Source organism: Lissotriton vulgaris, chromosome 2_1, assembly GCF_964263255.1.
Source record: "Lissotriton vulgaris chromosome 2_1, aLisVul1.2, whole genome shotgun sequence".
NCBI lineage: Eukaryota > Metazoa > Chordata > Amphibia > Caudata > Salamandridae > Lissotriton > Lissotriton vulgaris.
Genome location: NC_141687.1, coordinates 2,021,265,412 through 2,021,292,329, shown reverse-complemented (window position 1 = coordinate 2,021,292,329; position 26,918 = coordinate 2,021,265,412). Strand labels below are relative to the sequence as shown.

General features: G+C 44.6%; 1 protein-coding gene across 2 annotated transcripts in view; it reads left to right on the top strand.

The window, feature by feature from the left end:
• Nucleotides 1-26,918, top strand: part of GABPB1 (GA binding protein transcription factor subunit beta 1) — a 486,223-nt gene that overhangs the window by 137,793 nt on the left and 321,512 nt on the right. For both annotated transcript variants that reach the window (XM_086958248.1, XM_086958247.1), the window contains exon 6: nucleotides 21,831-21,942. In XM_086958248.1, coding sequence (XP_086814374.1) covers nucleotides 21,831-21,942 — 112 coding nt within the window. The remainder of the gene's footprint in view (nucleotides 1-21,830; nucleotides 21,943-26,918) is intronic.

The window sequence follows — 26,918 nt, the reverse complement described above, 5'->3', positions numbered from 1 at the left end:
CTCAAAGCCTTCCTCCCCTTTGCGGTATTCTGTTCAGATCTCACCGTACAACACAACTGTGACATCACACTCCAACAAACAGGAAGGAATACGTTTTTACCTTCTTTGCCATCTGGCCGGATCGCTGCACATCTGTGCCGACAGCCTGAGCCTGCATCCTCTTGCCGTCCATGACAGGAGTCTCCGCCCGAGGTGGTGCAGTACTTGTTTGCCCAGTGGGACAGCCTTAGATGTGTGTTCTTGACACTCATACTAATTTCTGCTGTTTACAGTTCTGTGTCCTCTAGTTTTCACTATAGGGAGCCTTGGGGGGGGGGGAGGAGGGAGAGACATTTTGATTGAGGTGTAGTTTTCCTCTTCACTACTTGTTTCCTCCCACACCTTGATTACTCTGGTTCTGAGGAAGATACCACAGGACGGGCCCCAAGTCATCTTCATCACCCTGTACCTCCAGAGAAGGGTGTGGCATGCGGATCTCCTGTACCTTTCCCTTTGTCTGCCCACTCGGTCTACCTCTTAGTACGGACTCCCAGTTTGATGTGCAGTCACTGCTCCACTGTCTCCAGAGCCTCCAAATTCATCTCTAGGAATTAAATGGCGGCAACTGGCCTCCTTACAGTTTCTGCTTGAGGTGGCTAATATCCTTTCAAGCCTGTTGCTCCTTAATGAAGACGGTTTACTGTGGAAAGTGGAATAAGTTTGTTGCTTGATGCACAGGACATTATGTCGACCATTGGAAGTCTTGTCTGCTGGAGGTTCTTCAGTACGCACTCTCACTGAACCAGCAGCACTCTTTGGTAGACACCATGAAGGGGTATATTTCACCTCATAAGCAGTCCTTTGCCTTCCAGACCATCCATCCCAGTTCATATCCCCAGCAAAGTGAGGTTTTTTAAGGAACTGGCAAATATGTATTCGTAGCATGTGTTGGCTGCAGGTACACATGCTATGCATACTTCTGCAACCATGTGTTAAGCCCGGACTTTTCAAGTTTTCTTTCTTGAGGAAGCTTTATGAACAGTATTGTGCGTTGTTTCTCTTCCCACTCAAGGTATTACGCATGTGGAACACTTTGGGCTCAGACGTACTACGTCAAAGCTGTTCAGAATTCAATGCCACAGGGCCTAAGGGATAATGATACCAATCAGAATCGACTTCTACACTAGTAAAGACAACCGTCGAGAATGATCGTCTCTGGGTGATTGAGATGAAGATAGAACTTTTCTAACGGTGCAGAGATAAGTTCGCACACTCTGGCACACACAAAGTTCATAACTTGTGCCTCTCTCTGGAGCAGAAGGTAGAGTAGTGCCTCACTTGCGCATTGTTTAAAAAAAGAAAAATTCTTCAGAGTTGACGAGATCGACACCTCGCGCACATGATGGAGCATATGCAGCTGAGGCAGAGTTCAGCCACAACCACAACGGCAACCGTGAAGCCAGCGCTCCATCAGGAAGGAGGTATGGTCATAGTAAGCCCACACTAAACCACATACGAGATAGCCTCTGGGGAAGAACAAGCTCCGGTGCAGTCCAATTCACCGGCGCACATCACAGACTCTGGACTGATGACCAAGATGATGCTATGTACCGTGAGTCCTACTATCTCCCATACAATGAAGATAATACACTGACCACCATCAATACCCCACCATGGTGCGCCACAGCCTTTGGTTTCAGGCCGACACCGTGACCAAGCCTCAAAGCTGAGAAATGCCTGGAATATTCTTGATCCTGATCTGGTGGCCAGGCACCAACTAGGGGACAGTTTCAAAACACTAACGGCCCGAAGAGTGCATCAGCGCTGACCAAGCCTTTGTTACCGAGGCATCACTCGGAACCGACATAAACATCTGCACCGAAAAGTTATGAGAAACAGCCATCGAAGCCGAAAAAACCTTCAGAATCAAGCGGAATGAACTTGAAAACTTTGGAATCGAGTTCTGAGAAACACCACTGGCACTCTTCTAAACAGAAGAAAATCCCAAAATCTACGATTTCAAAACCTCAAACTGAGGTTCCGTGACGGTTCCGTGACGGTTCCGTGACAACTTGAACCCGTGTTTTCAAGTTTGTCGGAAATACATAAAAATGGTATCAGTGAACCGCAAATGATCCATTTAGTATATCCTAGTGTTTTCGCTACGCTACGAGCAAGAGCACTCCTTCCACTGACACATTTCTGATATACACACGGCATCCATCTTAGATCATGGCCGCCATTTTGTGTTTCCTTGCCCTCACATATGCAATAGCCTCTGATCACTTCATTCACTCCACTTTGATTAAGGACACGTAGCCTTAGCCGGAGATTCACCTCTTACATGACACGTACACCTTAAACCAGATCACGCTGTAGCTGCATGACTCGACAAAGGCTGCCTCCTCTACCCGAGGCCAGCCCACCTGAACTGGTTTTCCTGTCCATTGTACCTGATCATGATTAGGCGGCCGAAGCCGGTAGCCTTGCCCATTTACAACCTACAAACATCTCTTATCCCGCTTTTCTATCTTCTGCACCTGGCTCGGCTCCTCTCCTTCTGGGCCTTTATTAGGGGGAGGTAACGAACTTTACGATGAGGCGGTCCGGCTCTTGAATGCAATATTGACAAGGGATTGTGATGGACTAGTGGGAACCCCTCTTCGTGATGTTTGGTATCAGATATTATCGACAGTTCCTGTGTAACGCCAAATATTTATTGTTTAGAGACACAAAGGTTTGGGAATGTACCGACATGTGAAATATTTGCCTAGAGCACAATTTTTGGTATATAAGGAGCAACCCACTTTGTACAAATCGAACAGGCTCCTGGTTTCTGCCCGTGTGTAGATTCTGTGACTTCTGTGTCCCTGCAGTAATAAACCTTTGGTCTTTGACGCCACCATCGAGAAGCCCGTGTTTCTGTTCATTTGTGCACCAAGGCAGGTGGGACTCCGGGGTCTTTGGGTGTTGTACCCTGACACCTCTGGACGGAACCAAAAAGTCCAGAACTCCAATTGGCGCCCAACGTGGGGCGACGTCATTCGGTACCGGTCCAAAAGCCTGAAGAGTTCGAGAAGCTTCGTGTGAAGATTCCTGAGGGAGGCGCCCCACTTCATCGATCCCGGCATATCGCAAAAGTGGCCCTGAAGTTCTCTTCCACGAGGGTTCCCGTTCAGGACGGCTGCAGTGGGCCGTTGCCTTGACCGTCGCCCTGTCTTGGACCCGAAGTGGTGCAGTCCTTAGTACGGCGAAACGTGACGGGTTTCTCCTTGGTGACGTCTTCAGTGACTCAGTTAAGTATTTAGTGATAGCTAGCTGGTTATTTTTGTGAGGATTGTTAAAAATCCTTGATCGGTTCTTGGTTTGGTTTGGTTTCGTAAGATTATCACTAGTTGTTCTAATTACGATAATCTATTTGGTTCAGTTTTGGGTATCGATACATCAGTTCGTTTTTGGTAGGCCTAAGTTCTTGGTTCAAGTGCACAAATTTGTTCTGTGTTTGTTTGTCTTGTGTTCTAGACTGAAAATGGTAAGTCGGAAAATGTTGTCTTGTTTTAGTTGCAACAGTGACTCACAATTAGAGGATTCCTGTCTGGTTCCTCCGATTGGGACTCCCCTATATGATTTATACTGTAAGTATGGTGTGGGTCCTATAACTTATAATGAGATATGGGTCCGATATTGTAAGAAGGATGGTGTCCTTAGTTGGCCACTGCATGGTAGTTTTGAACAAGAGATCCTTGACAATTTAGAAGCGAAATTGTTTAGGAAGAAAGCCCGGCCGGCAATGTTTGACTCTTTTCGTTATTGGCGGAAAGAATCCAAACAGAGAGAAATGAAAAGGTTGAAGAAAGAGCAAAAAGAACAAGAAGAATTAACTCTAGAGCAAGCGACTAAACAGTTGCAGGCTAACGAGTGTGAAAAGGCCATAGATGTAGCCATTAGAGAGCATAATTTGGCGATTGACAAGTGCTATCCTGCCTTGCCATCGAAAATGGCTAAGATACTAGAGGATTCTGAAAACGATCCTCTGCTATCTTATCTGTTACGGTCGCCTCCACCGTATGCACAAGGTGCTACGGCTCCACTCATCCCGAATGTTCAATTGCCGGTTGCTGGACAACCTGGTGTTCCTGTTCCTCAGAATCAAGTTCCTATACTTCCTGTGGTGAATGTAAATGTTCCTACAGCTCCTCCTCTTCCCGCACTGCCAGCTCCTATACCTACCACTGTACCTACTGGTCCTCAAGCTATTTTCCTCGATACTCCTACTGTTTCGTCATCTATTCCTACCTCTACTGCATTCTCTATGTCTGCGAGTGTACTAACTCCACTTTCTGTTCGTCGAAGAATCACTGATTCTGTTACTAATATGCTGTCACCTATATATAAAACCTTGATTAAGACTCCTACTCCTGACTCTGTTCAGAGACGGAGTCAACTTCCAAGTACTGAGGAACGGGGAGTTTTAGACTCCACGGCTCTCAGATGGATTACGAAAGTTAGAAGATATAATACGAGAGATGTATTAGAGACATTTATGCAATGGGGAGAGCCAACGCAGCGATACGTCTTTGACGAGATGTGCTCGTTGTTACGTGAGGAAATAGAAGAAGACGATGTCGAATCAGATTTGGAAGATTTAATTAAGGTTCAAAAGGAGTTTGCTGCTGGAATGATAGTGGGTGAGAATATAAAGGAAGCGATGGAACTTATTTTGAGTTTTAGGAATGATCCATCTCTTCGTTCGCCGAGAGATTTAGAAAAAGGTAAAGCGAAGCTAAGTCGCCAATATCCTATGAGGGAGGTTCCTCCAATTTGGCGCGAAGCCGTGCAAGCTGATGCGGTTGCAGGTATTGCAGCTGCTCCAGCACAGTTCCAAAGAGTATGGATACATATTCCATGGAAGCGAGCAGAAGTGTTAGCGGTGAAACAGGCCTTGCCAGATCCGCGTAAGAATCCAGCCGGATATTACAAGGAATTGGCACAGACAGTTGAGGCTTGTATAATGAACTTAGCCGACATTGATATGTTGTTTGGTAATGTAGTTCCGCAACCAGTGTGGGCTAAAATTCGTAGAGAGGATCATCAGGCTGCTTTAGGTGGTGATTGGGCAGCTATCACTGCAGCAGACGCTCAACAAATAGGTGGTGCGAAACCCGAACCTTTGATTGCTAATCTGCCAGGTAGAATAATTGATTTAATGAAGACTCTGATGCCAGCATTGCGTGTTAATTGGGATAAATTATCCGCATGCAAGCAGAAGAAAGACGAAAGTGTCTCCGACTTCTTCACGAGGTTCGAAGAGACTTTTGTAGATCATAGTGGTCAGGATATGAGCACTGAAGGAGGACAGAGATTGTTTGTCGATAAATTTGTGCATAATTTGTTACCTGAATTATGCAATAAATTGAAAGACTCAGAAAGTGCGTGGGCTGTATCTACGACAGCGCAAATACTTGCGACTGCACAGTACTATGAAAATAGGGATAAAGAGGAAAAGGAGAAATCAGAGAGGAAAACGAAAGATTTAAAAACTAAAGTTCTTTTGCAGCAGGCGTATCCGCCTCGTACGAATCAGACTAATACGCAGCAAAACTCATATCAAAGGACAGATTATAATACATCAAGGCCTCAATATCAGTGGAATCAGTGTGCGTACTGTAAGAAAGAGGGTCACTATAAAAATGAATGTCCGATCTTAGCACAAAATAATGCAGCAGCAGCTCAGAGAGGTCGTGGTGGTTATGCGCAGAATTCTAGAGGTCGAGGACGAGGTGCTATGCCTCCGCAAACGAATGATCGTCCTTCTAATCACTTTGATCAACGAAATGTACCGGCAGCTCAACAGAATAGGTCTCAGCAATATCTTGTTGAGGATTATTGTGAAGTTGATGAGGGATTCCAACAGAATGGGTACTAGGACAGCCATGGACAGAGAGAGGGAGTAGTATCAGTTCCAGTGGATCAGAGTGGGCCTTATGTCGCAGTAGCAACATCAGGTGTAATCGAACCGTTTCTGTTGGATACTGGTGCCGCAAAAAGTTCTATCATGCATGCAAAACTCCCTGGCGCACCTTTGTCTGGCTCAACAAATGTTTCCGTAGGTTTTTCAGGCGCCCCTGTGTACAACCCGATATCCGGTCCTTTGTCTATTTCTGTTGGACCGTGTCAATTGAAAGCACCCCTGATTTTGACGACAGGTTGTAATGAAAATCTGCTTGGTTTAGATTTGTTAAAACGACTATATGCGACATTGTACTGTTCTCCGGAAGGAGTACAGCTTACTTTGGGTAAAAGACTCACCTCTCCGATGTACTTGTCAATGGACGCACTCCCGCCGGAGCTACGTTCACTCCCTGATTCTCTTTGGGCGACTGGTCCCAATGATGTAGGTCTACTAGAAATTCCACCATATGTAGTAACTTTGAAAGCGAATGTAAAATTTCCAAGAATTCCCCAATATAAAATCTCAAATGAAGGAGAACATGCACTCTTATTGATTGTGCAAGATTTGATTAAGAAGGGTGTGGTTGAAGAATCGCGAGGAAATGTCTGTAACAGTCCTGTATTACCGATCTTGAAACGAACTGATCCTACAAAGCCTCCAGTCTATAGGTTTGTCATAGACCTTAGAGCAGTTAATAAGATTGTAATTCCGCAGTTTCCTGTAGTGCCAGACATTACTGCCTTGTTAACATTGATTCCTGCCACAGCTACGTGGTTCTCAGTTATAGACCTCAAGAATGCATTTTTCAGCATTCCGATAGCTGAAGAAAGTAGGGATATTTTTGGCTTCTGTTTAGGAGGTCGCAGTTTCAGATTTAAACGCGCTCCACAAGGCTACTGTGAAAGTCCATCCATTTACAGCCAAGCTTTAAAAAGTCAGTTAGATTCTTTTGTCCTTCCTCCAGGTTCTGCCCTAGTACAGTACGTAGACGATCTTTTAGTGGCTGCCGATGACAAGGAGACTTGCAAAGCAGCTACAATTTCACTATTGCATCATTTGTCTAATTTGAATCATAAGGTGTCACCTTCCAAAATGCAATATTGCTGCCAAGAAGTAACCTACCTAGGTCACCTCTTATCAAAGGAGGGAAGGAAGTTGACCCCAGAAAGAATAAAAGCAATTACGCAGATGAGTGTTCCACGCACACAGAGGGAAGTACGTGCCTTTCTAGGTATTACCTCCTACTGTAGGCAGTGGATTCCAAATTTTTCACTTTTAGCAAAGCCATTGGTAGCTTTGACTGGGAAAAATGTTCCGAGTCCGGTGCCATGGTCTGATGAATGTCAAGAGAGCTTTACTGAATTACGAAAAGCCTTGTGTTCAGCTCCTGTATTGGGCACACCTGATTACAGTAAGCCATTCACGCTCTACGTTCACGAAAGAGAAGGTTGCGCGTTGAGTGTCCTGACACAGAAGTTTGGTGATAAACAACGCCCTTGTGCGTATTTCTCATCAACATTAGATCCGGTAGCTAGAGCATTGCCTAGTTGTTTGAGGGCTACAGCGGCAGCTGCAGCTTCCATTCGACAATCTGCTGGTTTGGTGATGAACAATATGCTAGTGGTCATGGTTCCTCATGCAGTGGACACACTCATGAACCGAACGAAGACACAACACCTTACTAGTGCGAGATTATCTGGTTACGAGCTGACGTTATTAGCGAGTCATATTCAGATCAAAAGATGCAATGTATTGAACCCAGCAACATTGTTGCCGACTGATCAAGAGTCGAGTGATTCTGAGCCACATGACTGTTATTTCAAAACGGAGGAAGAGACAAAAGGTCGTATCGACTTGAGGGATACTCCCCTATCCGACCCGGATGGTACGCTGTATGTGGACGGGTCATGTTTTAAATTGGAGAGTGGTGATGTGACTGCTGCCTACGCGGTAACGACTTTGAAGACAATTGTGGAGACTGCAAGAGTGAGTCAGAATTCTGCCCAAGCTGCAGAGTTAATAGCTCTTACGAGAGCGTGTGTTTTAGCTGAGGGAAAGAGAGTGAATGTGTTTACAGATAGTCAGTACGCATTTGGCGTGGCCCATAGTTTTGGCCGGTTGTGGAGAGAAAGGGGTTTCATTACGTCCCATGGGACTAAGATTCAACATGGTCAGCTAGTTAACGACTTGTTAGAATCTTTAACCTTGCCGACTGAAGTTGCGATTGTGAAGTGCAGTGCTCATAAAGCAATCACAGATGATGTTGGTCGGGGAAATGCCTTTGCTGATGAAACCGCTAAACAGACAGCTAGAGACATGATGAGTAGAATGTATGTTGCTACGTCTGCAAGATGGATTGCTGAGTCTGGAATGTGTGAAGACACTATGGAAAATGTGAAAGAGATTCAGAAAGAAGCGACTGAGGAAGAGAAACGCGTATGGAGAGAAAGTACGGGCAAATTGGACTCGAATGGATGTTGGATCGATTTGACAGAACAGCAGCGTTGGATGTTGCCTGATGCGTATGTGCTTGCAGTAGTGACGATGGCGCATGGAGTGGCGCACATAAGTTCTAAAGGGATATGTAAGATGTTAGCTCCGGTTTGGAAGAATGAGGGAATCAGTAAGTGTGCAGAGAGAGTGGTGAAAAATTGTATGGTGTGCTTGATGCATAATCCTGGCAAGGGAACTCCAACTCCAGCTGGTCATTTTGCTCCTCCTTCCTGTCCCTTTGAAGTAATACAGTTAGACTTCATTCACATGGAACGCTGCAACAATTTAAAATACGTCCTGGTGGTAGTTTGTGCTTTTTCCAGGTGGATAGAAGCATACCCACTAAAGGACAACACTGCTTTATCAACTGCCAAAATTCTTCTAAAAGAATATTTCCCTAGGTACGGAATGCCACGGATTGTATGGTCAGATAACGGAAGTGAGTTTGTAGGGAAAGTTATGCAGAGTGTGTGTGCTGGTCTAGGATTGAAACAAAAATTTCATAGTGCGAACCATCCCCAGTCAGCTGGTCTAGTGGAGGGTTATAATGGCACCCTCAAGCTTAAAATAGCCAAAATACAAGCATCCACAGGTTTGGCTTGGCCAGACGCACTTCCTTTGGCCTTGTTATCAACGAGAGCAACAGTGCATTCTAGAATAGGGCTTTCTCCATATGAGATTGTATTTGGCCGCCCGGCAAATGTCTGGGGTGTGCCAAGGCCTAAACAATTCTGCTCCATTGAATATCCTATGTTGATAGACTACCTTTACGACTTGACTGCTAAATTAAGTCTTATTCATCAACAGGTTTTTGATGCACTACCAAAGCCTCCGGAGAGTCCAGGGCATCAACTGAAACCGGGTGACTTCATAGTGGTCCGGAACTTCGCGAGGACAAAGAATCTTCAGCCTCGCTACATCGGCCCCTTCCAGATCCTGCTGGCAACGAGGACAGCTGTACGTGTTGCTGGCCGGAAGAACTGGATCCACGCTTCTCACGTAAAGCGTGTTCCACTGCCGCTGCCCTACGACGACTGGGTGAAGAAGGGAATTGGTGCCTCCGAATCTGAAATAACTCCAAAATTTGTCCCTTTCAGCGATGCCGATTTGATTTCTGACACTTTGAAACTTGACTCTCCTCCTGAAAAGACTGTTTTGAACATTGAACATTTGTCTCCAGCATCAAAAGAAACTTTGCCATCTGCGAACGTAAACTCTGCAACAGCTGCTAGTGATACACTATTTTCCGATCAAACAGTACCAGCAAAGAAAAGATACAACCTTAGAAGCCTAAAACGAACTAATAAAGCAGGCAACTGCATATTGTGATTTTGATATTTATATACATTGGACTTTTTGCTTTTCAGCCAGGAAGTTTGCTATTGTTTATTGTTTTTAAAAAATTGCCTTGCCGTCTGGGTAGCCGTAGGGTCGTGGCTGTGTGCCTAGTTTGAATTTGCAGGGGTCTGACACAAGGTCGATCTTTCTGTTAGTTTTGGGAACTCCCAGGGCTGACAGAGGCATTTTCATCTACGTACACATCATCAGTGGTCGCGAGCGGATTGTAGAAGATGGAACTTCCTGCGCTGCAACGAGAAAATGTGATTTACGTTCGCAGAAACAGACTAAATAGAATTCTTCACAGCAAATGTTTCTTAATGCAATGTGCCATTACATTTTTGATTGTTTTAGCAACATTGGTGGGTGGAATTGTCTTTAGCATAAATTTGATTTTTGTGCCAGTTTCTACAGTGCCTCCCCTTGATCCAGCTATTCCTACTGTTTCTTCTATACACTCTTTTCACTCGTTTTCTGAACATGAGCAAGCTCGACGCTCAGAATTCATTAATAACACTTTTGTACAGCTCTTGCACCAACACCAACTGGTAGTTAACACTACAGACTGCTGGGTGTGTGGCTTGATACCTCACACTATGGATAAAGGTATTCCCTATTTGGTTTTGCCTTACAGCTATAATGGATCATTTCAGGCCTTCCAAACCATCTTTGCTTATGCCCTTGAAACCTATCCTCCACGTCCACCACGTTCCACTAAATATAACTCTGCCAACAAAGCCTTAGTCCAGGGAATTATTGACATGATCAAGGATGTCAATAATACTCCATCTTACCCTAGAGACGAATTGCGAGTATATTTAAGTTGGAATACTTCAGAGTATCGCCTTAGTTTAGGAGAAAGCAAGCGCAAAAGCTCAACTCCAATCTGGGTCGTACCTCACCGAGGTCAGGTCTGTCTGCAAGGCAATGGGAGAAATCCGAGAGCTCAGCTAGGGAGGAGTGAGTGCGTAGAAACTTATGTGTTTTCGGCTAATTCCTCCCCTGCCTTCCTCACTGCTAGGGGTACCTACTTCATTTGTCGAGACAGAGCTTATACATGGTTGCCTGCCGACTTCTCAGGATCATGTTATATTGCTCGATTGTTGCCTCCAACATACACTGCTTCACCGGATTACCACAGAACAAGAGTAGCAAGAGGTGTTTTCAGTAAGGAAGATACCGCTGGTCAGGAAGCTGGAGACTTCTTCAAAGGCTTCCTTCCGTTCTGGGGGCCTATGGCCAATAGTAGAAACATACGTCAGCTAACACGGGTAGTTGAATCTACTATTACCGAAACTGCTGGTGCCCTTAGCAATCTGACAGCTGAGCTTCAGGCGGATAGACTCATGACATTGCAGAACCGTATGGTTCTAGATGTTATACTTGCAGATCGAGGTGGGGTATGCAGAATGATCCAATCGAGCTGCTGTGTCTTTATTCCTAATAATGCTCCAACAGTTTACGAGGCGATCTCTAAGTTGCACAAGATTTCGGACTCCATACATGTAGACAAGGGAAACTGGTCCTTCATGGAGTGGGTTTGGACTCTGATCTCAGCGTGGGGATGGAAGGTTCTAATGGTCATTGGTGTCATCTTAGTATTCCTATTCTCATGTTGTCTGATTATCCAGTGTGGTCCTGCTCTATGTAGTCTTTGCGCTACAACTTGTCTCAGAAAACCACCTGCGTTTGGAGAAAAGACACGAGAAAGGATGATGATACAACAGCATGTCACTGACCTGATGAACATAGAACTAGATTCAGACATAGATTGAGTAATTGCCTATGTAAGGGCAAAAGGAGGGTCTGAGGTTCCGTGACGGTTCCGTGACGGTTCCGTGACAACTTGAACCCGTGTTTTCAAGTTTGTCGGAAATACATAAAAATGGTATCAGTGAACCGCAAATGATCCATTTAGTATATCCTAGTGTTTTCGCTACGCTACGAGCAAGAGCACTCCTTCCACTGACACATTTCTGATATACACACGGCATCCATCTTAGATCATGGCCGCCATTTTGTGTTTCCTTGCCCTCACATATGCAATAGCCTCTGATCACTTCATTCACTCCACTTTGATTAAGGACACGTAGCCTTAGCCGGAGATTCACCTCTTACATGACACGTACACCTTAAACCAGATCACGCTGTAGCTGCATGACTCGACAAAGGCTGCCTCCTCTACCCGAGGCCAGCCCACCTGAACTGGTTTTCCTGTCCATTGTACCTGATCATGATTAGGCGGCCGAAGCCGGTAGCCTTGCCCATTTACAACCTACAAACATCTCTTATCCCGCTTTTCTATCTTCTGCACCTGGCTCGGCTCCTCTCCTTCTGGGCCTTTATTAGGGGGAGGTAACGAACTTTACGATGAGGCGGTCCGGCTCTTGAATGCAATATTGACAAGGGATTGTGATGGACTAGTGGGAACCCCTCTTCGTGATGTTTGGTATCAGATATTATCGACAGTTCCTGTGTAACGCCAAATATTTATTGTTTAGAGACACAAAGGTTTGGGAATGTACCGACATGTGAAATATTTGCCTAGAGCACAATTTTTGGTATATAAGGAGCAACCCACTTTGTACAAATCGAACAGGCTCCTGGTTTCTGCCCGTGTGTAGATTCTGTGACTTCTGTGTCCCTGCAGTAATAAACCTTTGGTCTTTGACGCCACCATCGAGAAGCCCGTGTTTCTGTTCATTTGTGCACCAAGGCAGGTGGGACTCCGGGGTCTTTGGGTGTTGTACCCTGACACCTCTGGACGGAACCAAAAAGTCCAGAACTCCAAAACTGTTTCTAAAAGCACTTTATCAGCACACAAGAAACAGAAGACACTAAGCACTAAATCCACTCAAGATCACGGGGTAGTATTTGAGGTGCTAAAACATTTTATACAAAAAAAAATAGGAGCAAACTAACAGAAGAAGGGTTGGAGCAAACTCAAGTTCACTACTCCGAATCCACGCTGTTTCTTTAGCAGGTCACCATGCCGTTTTCGAGTCATTCCTGAATACCCATAGGATATGACAGATTCTACAAGTTTCTCGTGAATACTAAGAATTCTCCAGCCCATACCACTTACTGTAAAGACAGGTGTTTTGAGCCCTGAAGAAGTCTCAGCAAAAGAGACGAAACGCGTTGGCTAGAAAAGAGAAAAAGAAAAATTCATTGTGAATTGGATCATTTGTCTACAAAAAATAAAGGATTGAAAATACACGTTTACTCAGCTCGGTCCTGTTCATTTGATACGGATGTTTCCTATTGTCTTAAAGGACATTACTTGTATTTAACAAGAATAACTGTGTTGATGGGTGCGGATTCCAAAGTGTATGCAAAAAAAAATAGGAGGCTGCAAAAAGAGAGGCAAAAGAACAACTTCCTCATCCTCCAAAAAAGATTATACCACAAGAAACTATGGCCACAAGCCCTATAATTTTTAATGTACCTGCCTCACCTCAAACGCGATCACCATCTCCACAAGGAGAAGAGGGAAAAATATAGGACACTGATTCCCAGGGCACACAACATACTGATGACACCTGACCCATGGAAAGACTATTATGTGGTTCTACCAGATTCAGATATGGTACCACTAGTTGGGCCGGACTGGCCATAGCGGACACTGGGCATTTCCCTGGTGTGCCGCAATGATGGGGGCCGGTTTTAGACCGTCTGGGGCTGTTTTTGTTACTTGGGCCTGGGTTTGTAGCAGTTCTGCAAAATCGGCCTCTTGTAACAGCGCAGCACCTTTTTGGATCTCCCCCCCCCCCCCCCCCCCGGGGGCTGGTCAGGCGTAATTGCCAGGGCTGGTTTGTGATCCCAGTCCGGCTGTGCCACTAGTGCCTACAAAACATTCTCCCCTTGACACTTCATCCTAACATAGCTTCATACAAAGAGCTGCTGAATATCATACGCTCCCAATGCATTCAACAGAAGAGGAAAGTGACTTTTTTATTGAAACATTTTCACAAACAGAACATACTATCCAGTATTTGCCTATGATTGGATCCATTCTTAATGTTTCTAAAAAGGTGTTTAACACCTTGCGTGCGGTGCAGATTTACCCCCGCTGCTGGGCCCTAATGCAAATGGATGTGGTTATGACGGAACGATTCAGTCATGAGCACAGCGTGACCGATGCTCATGACGGACCTGGCCAAATAAAAGGTCCTAACACTACGCATTGAGGAAAAGAATGTAACCTCTCACCAAATGACCCAATCTACATTCGAGGTGTATCCCCCAACAAACTCCCTTGTAGTCACCACTGCTAGGAAGAGAGCAGCTGCAAAAGGCACTAGAGAGGCATGCAACTCCGCCAGATAAAGAAATCGAAAGAATTAACGCAGCTGTAAAGAGTTGCCACAGGGAATGTTAATCATTGGCGGATACAATTTATGTGGGCCTGCTTTCTAGTTATAGCAGAGCAACCTGGTATGAAATACACAAGCTTGTGCAACATCTTCCAGGGGTATATAGGAAAAAGGGAGACAATCTGGTTAATGAGGGTAAAAGAACTTCAACCGCTGCCATAAAATTTGCCTTAGATGGAGCAGCCACTTCAGTTATGGGCATAAACACATCTAGTATGCTCAGAAGACATGAATGGCTATGCATTTCTGGGTTCAAACCCGAAGTACAACAACATATTTTAAATGTCTCTTTTTGAAAGAGAAGAGTTTTTTGGTCCAGCATAAATACTCAACTGTAAAATACACAGACACTGCCATGTCAATTGGTGCTTTACATACCACAACACACAAACAGCCCTTTCGGAGGTACCAAGGGAGAGAAGCTGCAACCTTTACCACAGAAAATACTTCCAATAAGCGCCAATTGCAACAATAACATCAGCAGGGGCATGGTTACTATCATGGAGGCTACCAAAATATTAAGGGCAGAGGGAGAAGCACATCCAGCAAGAGCACCTCCACCCCATACCAAGATGACTTGCTCACACTTTTCCCCCAACCACAAAACACCTTTTAAGAAAGGCTACAACACTTCCATCTGTTGTGGCAGAACATTACATCGGACCAATGGGTATTAAAAATTGTCAAACGAGTATCTTGCCTAGAACTACTTCAACAACCACCAAATGTTACACCAAAAAAGCAGGTATTAAATCCACAACTTCTACACCTGCTCAAGGAAGAAGTAAAGGCATTACTACAAAAAGGGGCCATCGAAATAGTCCAACACAAGTACCAAAACAAAGCAGTGTGCTCCATTTGTTTTCTAATACCAAAGAAAGATGGAACCGAAAGACCCATTCTAGATCTACAGCCACTAAACCTTTCTCTGCGATTGGATGATCAAGAGTTCAGGCGACTACAAATGTCTATCAGACACCCAAATGACAATATATCTGCTGCATCAATTGGGTTTCTCTATCAATGTAACAAAATCACATCTCCAACCATGCCAAACACAACAACAGTTGCTGCACATCAATATGTTGGAACTACTTGCCATTTTAAAGCCTTTCTCACAAGCATAGTAGGAAAGACTGTCCTTTTACTCAGACAATATTACTGCGATGTATTACATACAGAAACGGGGGGACCCTTTCCATGCAATTGTTCCACTTGGCACAAAAGATATGGAAAAGGGCCAACATTCACCTCCCAGAACAGTACTTACTAGGAGAGGAGAACACAATGGCGGACCTTCCAGCAAAACACATCAGGAGGTTCACGAATGGGAGATACACAGCATGTTACTACAAACATACTTCCAAAGGTTGGGAACACCCACAATCTATCTGTGCGCAACAAAGAAATATGCAAAATGCCAAAGCTTCGCATCCACCCATCCACACCCACAATTCTCTCTGGATAAGTTGGTAGGGATATTTGATTACACTTTTCCTCCTCTCCTACTAATACCCTCTGTGGCCAGGAAACTCAGACAGACTTAAATGACTCTGATTCTGATCGAACCCACATGGGCTCGAAACCATGGCTCACAACACTATTTGAGCTCCCCCTACAAGCTACCCAATTATCCAAATCTTCTAACACACAGCAATGGCAGGGTGAGACATCCCAACCCTCAATAGCCCAATATTGTAGTCTGCCTCCTGAGGTCATAGAATTTGGATACCTCAATCTACCTGAGGAATGTATGACTATTCTAAAAGAAGCAAGAAGGCCAAAAGCAAGAGCTTGTTATGCAGCAAAATGGAAGCATTTTGTGCATTACTGTGCAACACAACACATTAAATCTTCTCCAACAGAACAAAAATGAATATGCTACTGCTTACATGTAAATAAATTCAAGGAAAATCGACTACCTCCAAACTACTCCCTTTACATTATTAGTGGGTGTAACGTATTCATAAATATCATTAGATTTGTTGTAGATCCATAAACACACATAATACCTACATATTTTATTTTCTGAGTTATAAGTATTATCAAACACCTTTTACCCCACTTTTTTTGAATATCAAACAACTTAATTTTTCAAATAACTATACATTTCTTAAATTAGGCGAAAAGACAGTCCTAACTTACCCAGGAACATTTCATACCACATTCACACCACACTCTTTCATACAACACATTCAGTTAAAAACAAGAATACACGGCAAAGTGCCTCCATATTTTCATGGGCGCTTATGAATTCAATACCAATAATACAGCATTATAATGTGACGTGTCCAAAGTTACATTTTAGATAGGTAATCATAACCATAAAAAAGACCAGATTTATATGTCAACCATTCGTAATCAGTGATTCCTTTTAGTCAGCAAACAATGTGCTACAGGTACTTTTCAGTAAGCAAACAATGGCGCCGATGAGGTTTTCGGTGAAACACCATGATAGCAGTGGCACCTTCCTCAGGGCAACAAATGATGGATAGGGCAAGTAAAACCATAGACGGGCAATATTTTTCCCCCTAGTTCCTTGCTCCCTATCAACCTTCAGGGGCCCTCTGTTTTTGGTTTTACATTTACAAAAATCACAGCATACACCTCCATACGACTACATTTAGCATCTATTGCAGCATATTTACAAAACAGGAAGCACCAGTCACTTTTTACGTATTCCTGTAATCAAACCTTCATGGAAGGATTAAAAAGAGTCATTCCACCACGTACACTTCCAATACCAGTGTGGAATGTAAACATTGTCTTAACACAACTTACAGGGCCTCCATTTGAGCCACTACATAATTGTGAAACACAATTTTTAAGAAGGGTCAGTGAAATACAGGCCCTCACAACTGAAATGAAATGAAATTGGATTTGTAAAGCGCATGGCTGCCGTAAGCGTCCCAGCGCTGCCTGACAAATAACAGAAACTCTAAAAGGGATAGGAGTTTTTTGTTTTTAAGGAATTTTAGGGAAAAGAAAAAATTTGAGAAGCTTTCGAAATTTGACGAGGGATGGTTCAGTGCGAATGTGTCTCGGGAGGGCGTTCCAGTTCTTCGCCGCATTTACAGAAAAGCGGCGGCCTCCCGTGCGGGCTTTTCTAACTCTGGGAACTATGGCCAAGTTTTCAAGATCCGATCGGAGGGCACGCGGAGGTCTGTATGGGCAAATCAGGCTCCTTAGTGCCTGGGAGCCTTTGCCTTGGAGTGCTTTATGGACCATACATGATGATTTGAAAGATATTCGCTCGCGTACTGGGAGCCAATGAAGGGCTCTCAGCAATGGTTTAGCGGATGCTCTTCTTGGGGCGCCCATAAGCATCCTGGCAGCAGCATTTTGTACCCGTTGTAAGGTGTTAATGGTGGCTTCTGGAGCTGCCAGGAGCAGCGCATTACTGTAGTCCAGTCTGGACAAAATCAGTCCCTGGATCAATATTTTCCTGGATTGGAAGGGTAAGAGCGGGAGGACTTTCCGCACTGTTCGGAGTAAGCCGAAGCATATGCCCGCCACTTTCTGGGCATGCGACCTAAAGGTTAGTTCAGGCTCGAACCATACCCCCAGGCTTTTAATTTTTTCTTTCGGTGGGGGCACCTCACCCATACAAGGCGGCCAAAATGCTTTGGGCAGGGAAGTAAATTGGTGGCCCAGGATCAGAATCTCGGTTTTTGCTCCGTTCAATTTGAGCTTAGAATTAGTCATCCAGGAAAAGATTCCAGAGAGACACGCCGAGAGGTTGACTGAGCATCCCACTTGTTGCGTCAACGAGACGACTAATTGGGTGTCATCTGCGTAAGTGACGCACTTAATCCCGAACGGGGCTACTACCTCCTCCAGTGGTACCATGTATACATTAAACAGGGTAGGGCTCAAAGATGAGCCCTGGGGAACTCCACACTGGAGGGGAGTAGATTTGGACATAACTCCATTTTCCCAGATCCTGAATGCTCGTTTATACAGAAAGGATTCCAGCCATTTCAGGGCTGTTCCTGCGATCCCCAGCCTTGCGAGACGGTGGACTAGTATTTTGTGGTCCACCGTGTCAAATGCACCGCTTAGATCCAGGAGGATCAGAACTGCCGATCCCCCTGAATCTAAGATGCACCCCGCCTCCTCAGCCACCACTATAAGGGCTGTGTCAGTGCCCTGTCCTGGGTGAAAGCCCATTTGCGAACCACTTAACAGGCCATTACTTTCTAAAAACCCTGAGAGCTGCTGATTAACAATTTTTTCGGCGATTTTTTTCCCAAACCGGGTAGCAGCGAAATCGGGCGAAAGTTGGCTAGGTCAGCAGTGTCAAGGCCCGTTTTTTTTAGGAGTATCTTGATTCTGGCTTGCTTCCAACTAGGTGGGACCACCCCTTTGGTGAAGGAGGCGTTTAATAGTTCCGTTGCAAGGGGGGCAATGGTATCTGCTGCTTGTTTGAGAATATACATGGGTGCTGGATCTGAGGGAGAGCCACTCTTCACCGCAGAGAGCGTGTTACGGAAATCATCCATAGAAATGGATCTAAAGGCATCCAGCCGGGGTGCATTAATCTGGACCGAGAAGGCTTCATCACCAACAGTGGGGACAATCTGTGGAAGGCTGTCAAGTATTCGTTGTACTTTGATGTCAAAGTACTCTGCTAGCAGGTCACACCTAGCTTCGGTGCACTCATGGTTAGTGGTTGGAGTGGAAGTTTTAGGCAGTTGCTTTACAATTTAAAGGTCTCCTTAGAGGAGTTGGCAGACGTATTGATTTTATCCTCAAAAAAGGACGCCTGGGATTTCTGCCGTGCCACTTTGTAAAGTCTTAAAGCCGCCTGGTAGGAGGCTTTACTGTTAGCTGCTCAATCCTTCCTCCAGATACGTTCCAGCTTTTTGCAGCTTTTCCTAAGATCTCTCAATTCGGTAGTGTACCATGGCGATTTAAAAGTACTACTTTTCTTTGTGATCTTTTTCAGGGGCAGTACTACATTCAGGGAATTATTAAGCCAGTTCTGAAAGTTTAAATCTGCTACCAGAGGATCTGATTCTGCCACAGGGGCCATTTGTTCTGAAGAACCTTATTTCCAAGTATTTTCAGACAAATTGCATAATCCTAAATTTTTACCCAAGGTTATATCATCATTTCATTTGAACCAAACCTTGGAATTTCCAGTTTTCTTTCCAAAACCACAAACTGTTGTAGAACGTTCATTACATACATTACATTACATGTTTAAAGAGCACTTATGTGCTCTGTGGAATGTACTAAATCCTCCAGAAAACCAAATCTGCTTTTTATCTCTTTTTCAAATCTAACAAAAGGAAACACTATTGCCAAAGTAGGTATAGCAAAATGGATTGTTAAATGCATCCAAATATGTTATAAAAAAGCAAAAAGAACACTGCCAAATGTGCTAAAAGCTCATTCAACAAGGAAAAAAGGAGCAATCATGACCTTACTTTTTAGGAAATATCCTTCTCAATGATATTTAGAAAGCAGCAACATGGATAAACCCATCCACTTTCAAAATACATTATTTGTGTGGATGTTCAATCAAGACAACCGGTTCTAGTTGGACAAACAGTCCTTCAAACATTATTTCAAGCATCTGCACCATCTCATGCCCAAGGCCACCGCTAGGAGGGGTACTGCTTTGCAGTCTATGCATAGCATGTGTGTCTGGAGCCAACGCATGCTACGGATGGATTATGTGACTTACCCTGTAAGCATCTATGCGTAGCGTGTAGTGCGGCAGATTCACATGTACCCTCCCGCCTCCCCTGCAGACATTAGATGGTGCCAAAATACCTACAAAGCAGCATGTCTAGCAGAAAACGCTTACTAAGCAGACTATATCCTCACTCCTTTATGTCAAAAAGAAAACTTTCTGAGGAACAAAGCGCTTGACATCCACAATACCTCAAGGGGGAGGTGAAACCATGCTGGTCATAAAGCTTCCTTGAGAAAAACAACTTGCAAAGTTCGGGCCCAACACTAGATGGCTAAAGTATGCATAGCATGTGAATCTGCAGCACTGCATGCTACGAATAGATGCTTACAAGGTAAGTAACATACTCCTTCTACCTACTTCTTTTGCCATGACCCTGTGTGCTGTGAAACTTGTGTTGACCTTTTAGATAGGTGCTCCTTTCGAGCCCCTCCAAGAGTTGAAAACTCTTGTTGCTGTCTCCTCAGCATGGAGTTATTGGTGAGTTGAAAATCTTGAGGGGACATCCTCCCAACACTTGCCTCTTTCAGGACTCCTTGGTCCTACAAACTAAAGCTACCTTCCTGGCTAAGAGGCTAACTCCTTTCCATCTCGGGAAGTCAGTCACCCTCCTTAACTTTAACTCTCCACCCCAGCAAGGACGAGGAGAGGTTACAACCCCATTAGTGCAGCCAGTTTCTATATGACCCGCACTATGGAGTTCAGGTCTGATGCTAGCTCTTTGTAGGGTACTCTGGTAGCAAGAAGGCCAAGGCAGTACAACAGAGAACATAACATATTCAACAGGTTAGGAGTCTGCAAGTATGGTATCCACTATTAAGATCAGTACCGAGGGTGAGTAACTTATTAAGAAGTGTCTTTGCTAGTATGTAGACTCCAAACAAGCTTTCAATGCCTCCTACTAAATAGATTGAGCAAAGTAGTAGGCCAGAAGATATTCAAATCTTAAACTTTCTGCAGGTTTTCTATTACTGAACTATTCACATCTACGCCAAAGTATTAAAATCAGGAAAAAATTGCAAAAGTATAGCTTGTGGAAATTTGTCACTTTTTGATTTCTTTTTATCACCTCATCTTTAAGGTCTGCAGTATCTGTGGTGTGGACTACTGTAAAACGTACGTTGATGAGCATAAAATAGAGCTTGTGTTTCGGTTTGAGGGTGAGTGCTGTTTAGTGGGATGTCTATGAGGTTATTGAGCGTGTTGTGAGAATGCTGTGTGAGTGTTTCTGTAGTCTAGCTCTGGGTGTGATTGTTGGAATGGGGGGACTGTGGAGTGTTGGGTAAGGCACATGTTTATATTTTATCTTGTACATTGCTGTGGAGCAGGAGTTCTGCCCATTCTCTTACCTGGCCCTAATAGTTCCCTTGACACCCTTGTCTGTGTCCAACATTAACAAGTCCCAAACCGAACGAGCTATGGGGCCTGTCTTCAGATGAGGACGCCTAGCTTTTGGGACGCCCTGAAGAGGTGATTCAAGTAGGTAGACGGCAGAAAGTTATGCCATGCTCGGTGCCGATGAATGTGTATGCCCAGATGCCCACCCAGGCCATGATTGTTATCTAGCTGGAGTAACCAGTACTACCTATTCTAATAATTACAATTGCAATTCCAAATCTTATCTCGAAACTGTGCGTGCCATCTAACCTCTGATTAATTACTGTGTGTTCCACACATTCCTAAATGTGGTGCGAAGTGCCATCATGTTTCCGTGTTACAAATCAAATAAATAAATCTCAAAATCAACAAATAAAGTGACAATCTAGGTGTTTACTGCAACACTATGTTTAATCTTCTAATTGTAATTGATTGTTTCGTGTTAAGTTATACATTTACGTTGGTTCGTAGCATTTCTTGCTAGTGACTTTCTAATGTATACTTGTGGCTTAGCAAATAATGAGAAATTGAACAAAAAGGTAATTTCATATATGTCTGCATTGGGCTTGGGCTTGGGCCACCAAAGTCTTTACTCTTTTTTTTGTTTATTTAGATTGCAATGCAGGAGCAAATAAATACAAATCCGGAAAGTCCAGACATAATGACCATACAGTCGGCAACTCCGCAGTTTATCATTGGACCTGGAGGGGTGGTGAATTTAACAGGTCTATTTATCAATTTACTCTTGCATTCAGTCAAACCTTATTGTTGTATTTAAAAACTAAGTACATTTTTGTATCATGTTAGCGATTAATGCTACTGTTTTAAACATATTTTTCTGGACGGATGCACAACTGCTAGGAGTAGTTTCCATTGTTCTCTTTATTGCAAGTGGGTATCAACATTCCATTTAGCACTTTTGAAACGATGATTAATATGCACCTTTCATGCCATTGTCTGTGATGAGAGATTCAGCTTGTATACAGCCATTGAAAGATGTGTAACCTACCTCCTCTAGTCAGATGGATGAGTGTCAAAGGTAAGTATGCTTTAGTCTACCCTATGACGTTAATCCAGGGGATGAGAATAGTGAAGTTGATGGGGATGTGTGCTACCATGGGCTACCTGCGGGATATTGATGACTGGCAACCTTTGGATGGGAGACCTTTAGATGCTCCTTTTCCCACAAGAGTCTCAACCTGATGACACTTTATATCAGAGCCTTCAAACGTTTTCCATGATTCGCCTCCTAGTTTTGTATGTAGTTAAATTAAAAATTCAAGCAAAATGTTTTGAAGTTTTACCCCCTCCAAAACTTTACGGCAACATTTGGAGGAGTGGGAAGGGCAGGGGGTGGGGCTTATGAAAACATTTCTACTGTACGTTTTCTTTAGCTCATAATCCACACTTAATGTGAGACTTATAAAAGAACAGATACATCGAATAAAAACCGAAATTGACCAAATAAAACACCACTCTCCATAGTTTGGGTGTTGCAAACCCCTCACCATCCTGGGCTCCAATGCAACTGCACCTGTCGCACTAATAACAGTGACCGCCCTGAGTAGCAGACTGTTTCTTCTGCCTCTTTCACTCCTTCCCCACTATACCGGCTATCCCTCAGATCCTGAAACAGACTTTATCCCTTTCAGAAAAAAGCAGCTCCCACATGTTGCCCGTCTATATGCAGCAAAGGTACCCTCAGATTCAAAAGAATGAGCCCCCACTCCCATGCCTCTTATGTAAACTAAGACTGTCATAATTGCGATACAGTGGCCCCCATCACACTTCTGGGCCCTAGTGCCACTCATTGCACCTGCATCACTAATGAGAAAGCGTTCTTTTATGGGACTTAACAATAATGTTTGCACTAGGTACAGTCTGATTACCTACTACTAAAATGTATTCTTTGAAAGCACCTATTTTTACTGCCTCCCTATAATTATTCTCTTGATGTATTTTCATTGTAAAATTCAATAAAAAATGTCAACACAAAAAGAAAGCACCTATTTTATCTTAAACACTACATTTTGTGGCAGTCTATTTATATATACCCATGGTCACTGATTTCATGTGATGTTGTTTTTTCTGCACGATTATGGATTTTCTGCTTTTGCCACATCACCTGCTGCATTATCTGCAGATTTTAACTAAAAATAGTTTCCAGTTAAACGGATCACAATTGACTTAAAACGTGAAGACTTGTATCCATGGGCAGTGGAAACCCCTTTGCAAAGGTTGACGGGTCATCTTTTATTTATTTATTTGCGGGTTTATAACGCGCTTGAATCAACTCCAATTGGAGTATCTCTGCGCCCTTAACACCAGAAGCATGATCAAGCAGTCAGTGGATAGCAAATTAGTTCTTTCAACTGCTAAACGCTGTATTTGAGTGTTTAACTTGTATTAATAAGGTGGAATATTTGCAGAGGCAGTGGTACCATGTGTAAAAATGACACACATTAAAGGAATACTATCACAAAATGCATCATTTTCCTTCTCATGCTGCATAGTTTAATTAACCCTACAGCATATTTTGGTCCCCCGCTGCAATATAATTCCAGTGGCCCTGCGTATACTATGTGTAATTCAATTTTAAAAAAATTACTTCTATTCATAATGCTTTTTGTTACAAGATAGGGCCTCCTAGCATTGTAAATACACAAGTCATTATTCCGAACTGTTCCAAGAAGGATTACATTCTGTGACTCTCGGGTTTCACAAACCGACATCTGGAGTGAATGCATTAACAATGTCTTACCTACAACCACTCAATCCATATATACCAATGTTTGTCGGAAGTGCAAGGTGACCAATCTGCAATGTGCAGAGTTGGGTAGCCTTGTATATTAAATGCAAATCTGAGAGTGCCAAGCGCACAGCCAGTCTTGGGAGTCTTGATGATTTATAGCCTCATCCATTATCCCTGGTAAAGGAGTCTTAGTATCCTTTATTTTAAGTTGGCGAACACCTTTTTATGCACTTGGATTGGGAAGGCTCGGAATAAGAAGATGGTCTTTGGCAACACATTCATCTTAGTGGTTTTGATTTTTCCAAGTCATCACAAAATAAGCAACAACCACCTGTCCTTGCTCTGAATAAAACCAGATTGATCTGGATCAATCAGCATCAGTGGATCTATCGTAGGTGCTCGAATTTCATCTTACAAATGGGCATCAAAGTTCAAAAGTGGTTTAGGCCTATAGGAAGAGCTTGGTGTAGCATCTTTATATTTCAGAATCACTGAGACGTGGGCTTCAAGCATTCAATTAAATAAGTTAGTTAAATCAGGTGTTAAGAAGGAAGAAAAGACCTTCTAAAACGTAACCGTAAAACTGACTGGACGCAGGAACGTGATGCCCATTTGGACATCCTCTTCTATGAAATGAGCCTTCAGTTCTTCCCCTACCCCATTAGATGAGCGAGAGCAACTTCTGTATGTATTGGGATTGTGCCATAACTAAAGATCAATCTTTAAAGTACAAGTCCATATAAGTCTCTAAACGTTTCTGTTTTCTCCTCTTCCGAATCCACTTTGTGAATGGAGGGAAGCTTTATTTGCCAGGTTTAATTACGTTCTAGTTTGTCTGAGTCACTTCGCTAATTGTTTACTTACTTTACCATGCTTGAATACATGTGCCCCCAATCCTAGGAAAGTAGCCCAGCTAGTCATTAACAGATTTAGTTTGTGGGGATACCTTTTGCTGGTGACACACCTTGTGGACGCTGGACGGGCTGTTTGGTTTGGCTGCTGGACTGCTTCTCGTGTGCCTGGGTGCACACCAACGCCTCGCCGGACCCGCTGTGCGGGTCCCGCATCGTCTTCTGTGCCTGTGGGAGGGACGGCATCGCGGCACTTTGGAAGGGGCTGCAGGATACAGCATCGTCGGGGAAGCAGCATTGCACCGGCAGGGCTGCGAGCAGTGCAGCAGGGACTCAACTTCCCAGGAGTCCCTGCTTGATTAGCCCGCAACACCTGGGCCGCTCTCCCTGCCGGCCACGCCCCCCACCTTGAATTCAAATTGGCCTCAACTCCACCTGCTTGTGGGATACCTTTTGCTGGTGACACGCCTTGTGGACGCTGGACGGGCTGTTTGGTTTGGCTGCTGGACTGCTTCTCGTGTGCCTGGGTGCACACCAACGCCTCGCCGGACCCGCTGCGCGGGTCCCGCATCGTCTTCTGTGCCTGTGGAAGGGACGGCATCGCGGCACTTTGGAAGAGGCTGCAGGATATAGCATCGTAGTGGGAAGCAGCATTGCACCGGCAGGGCTGCGAGCAGTGCAGCAGGGACTCAACTTCCCAGGAGTCCCTGCTTGATTAGCCCGCAACACCTGGGCCGCTCTCCCTGCCGGCCACGCCCCCCGCCCTAGCTCTATTTAAATAACTGGCAAGACCGCAGCGCGGTAGCGCGCGGGAGCGCCCGGGGCGAAGCCCGGGCAAAGGGCGGGCCCTCTGAGGCCCTCGTAGGCCAGAGGAGGCTGGGCTGGGCCCACCCTCTTACTTCCGTATTGTCTTCCAACTGTGGTCCCTGAAGCAACTGATGGACATGGCTCTGAATTCTGAGGATGCCACCACTGGAAAGCCGGAGGGGTCTAGAAACAGGACACTTGACAATTATTTCACTAGGGCATCGGCCGATGGTGAAAGGGAAAACTCTATGGCAGAGCGCAGGGCAGAGCGTCGACGCTCTGTTGAAAGTTTGAAAAATAGGCCTCTTGCCGATCCCACACCCCATTTCGTTGCCCAGGAGGGAGGAAGCCCAAGTAGCAATGAAGATTTATCATCACTGGATAGTTTCCCTTTTCTGTTGCGGGATTGTACCCCCACTCCCTGTGTTCCTACCGACCACATTGTAAGTGTCTCCCCTCTTCCCAGTTCTAGTTGTACGGCTGTGGACCTAATTACTCAGATCCCCACTCGTGCTAAGCCAACAAGGAAGAAGCCGAAGCAATCCGTATTGGTAAAGACCCATGGCCCACCCCTTAGGAAAAGAAGACGGAAGATGGGGGAAGGGATGTTTAAAACTAAAACTAGTCATTCTGATTTTGGTAAATCGATAAAGCCCGTTACTAAACCTGTCTTGGCACTAGTGGAGGTGCCAGAAAGTCTCCCAATCTGGTCACTTCCCCCAGTAGCGGCACCACCTGTCATGGATACCAACATCCCTGAGCCTGAGCCTGAGCCTGAGCCTGAGCCTGACCCTGCCCCTGTGGAGCCACCATTGAATGTATTACTCCCCACAATTCCACAGGGGAACTTGGAACACCTAATTAGATCTCTCCTCTTGCCTATCATTGAGAGTTTAAAAAGTGTGGAGATTAGACTCACGATCCTAGAGACCGCCATAAGTTGCAAGGTTATTCCATCTAAGGCCCAGGTGAGTGTGGCTGCTCCGCCCACATCCTCGGTTACGTTACCTTCTACCACTGCCCCTAAAGCTCCATCCCAACTTACTAAAGCCATTCCACCCCAACTTACTAAAGCCATTCCACAGCCCTCTAGTAGGGCCGACCCTACCCAACAAAGGCCACAGTTACAAAAGCATGTAAACATGCCGGCAGGAGCTCCGGTTAGTGAACTGACAAGGGGTTTGGTAATGGCCCCCACAGTGAATACACGGGAGGACCGGGGAAGCACTAGGCACATTAGAGCTCCCGTGAACAAAGGGCCACAAGTGGAACTACCCCCACAAGCTGTGCC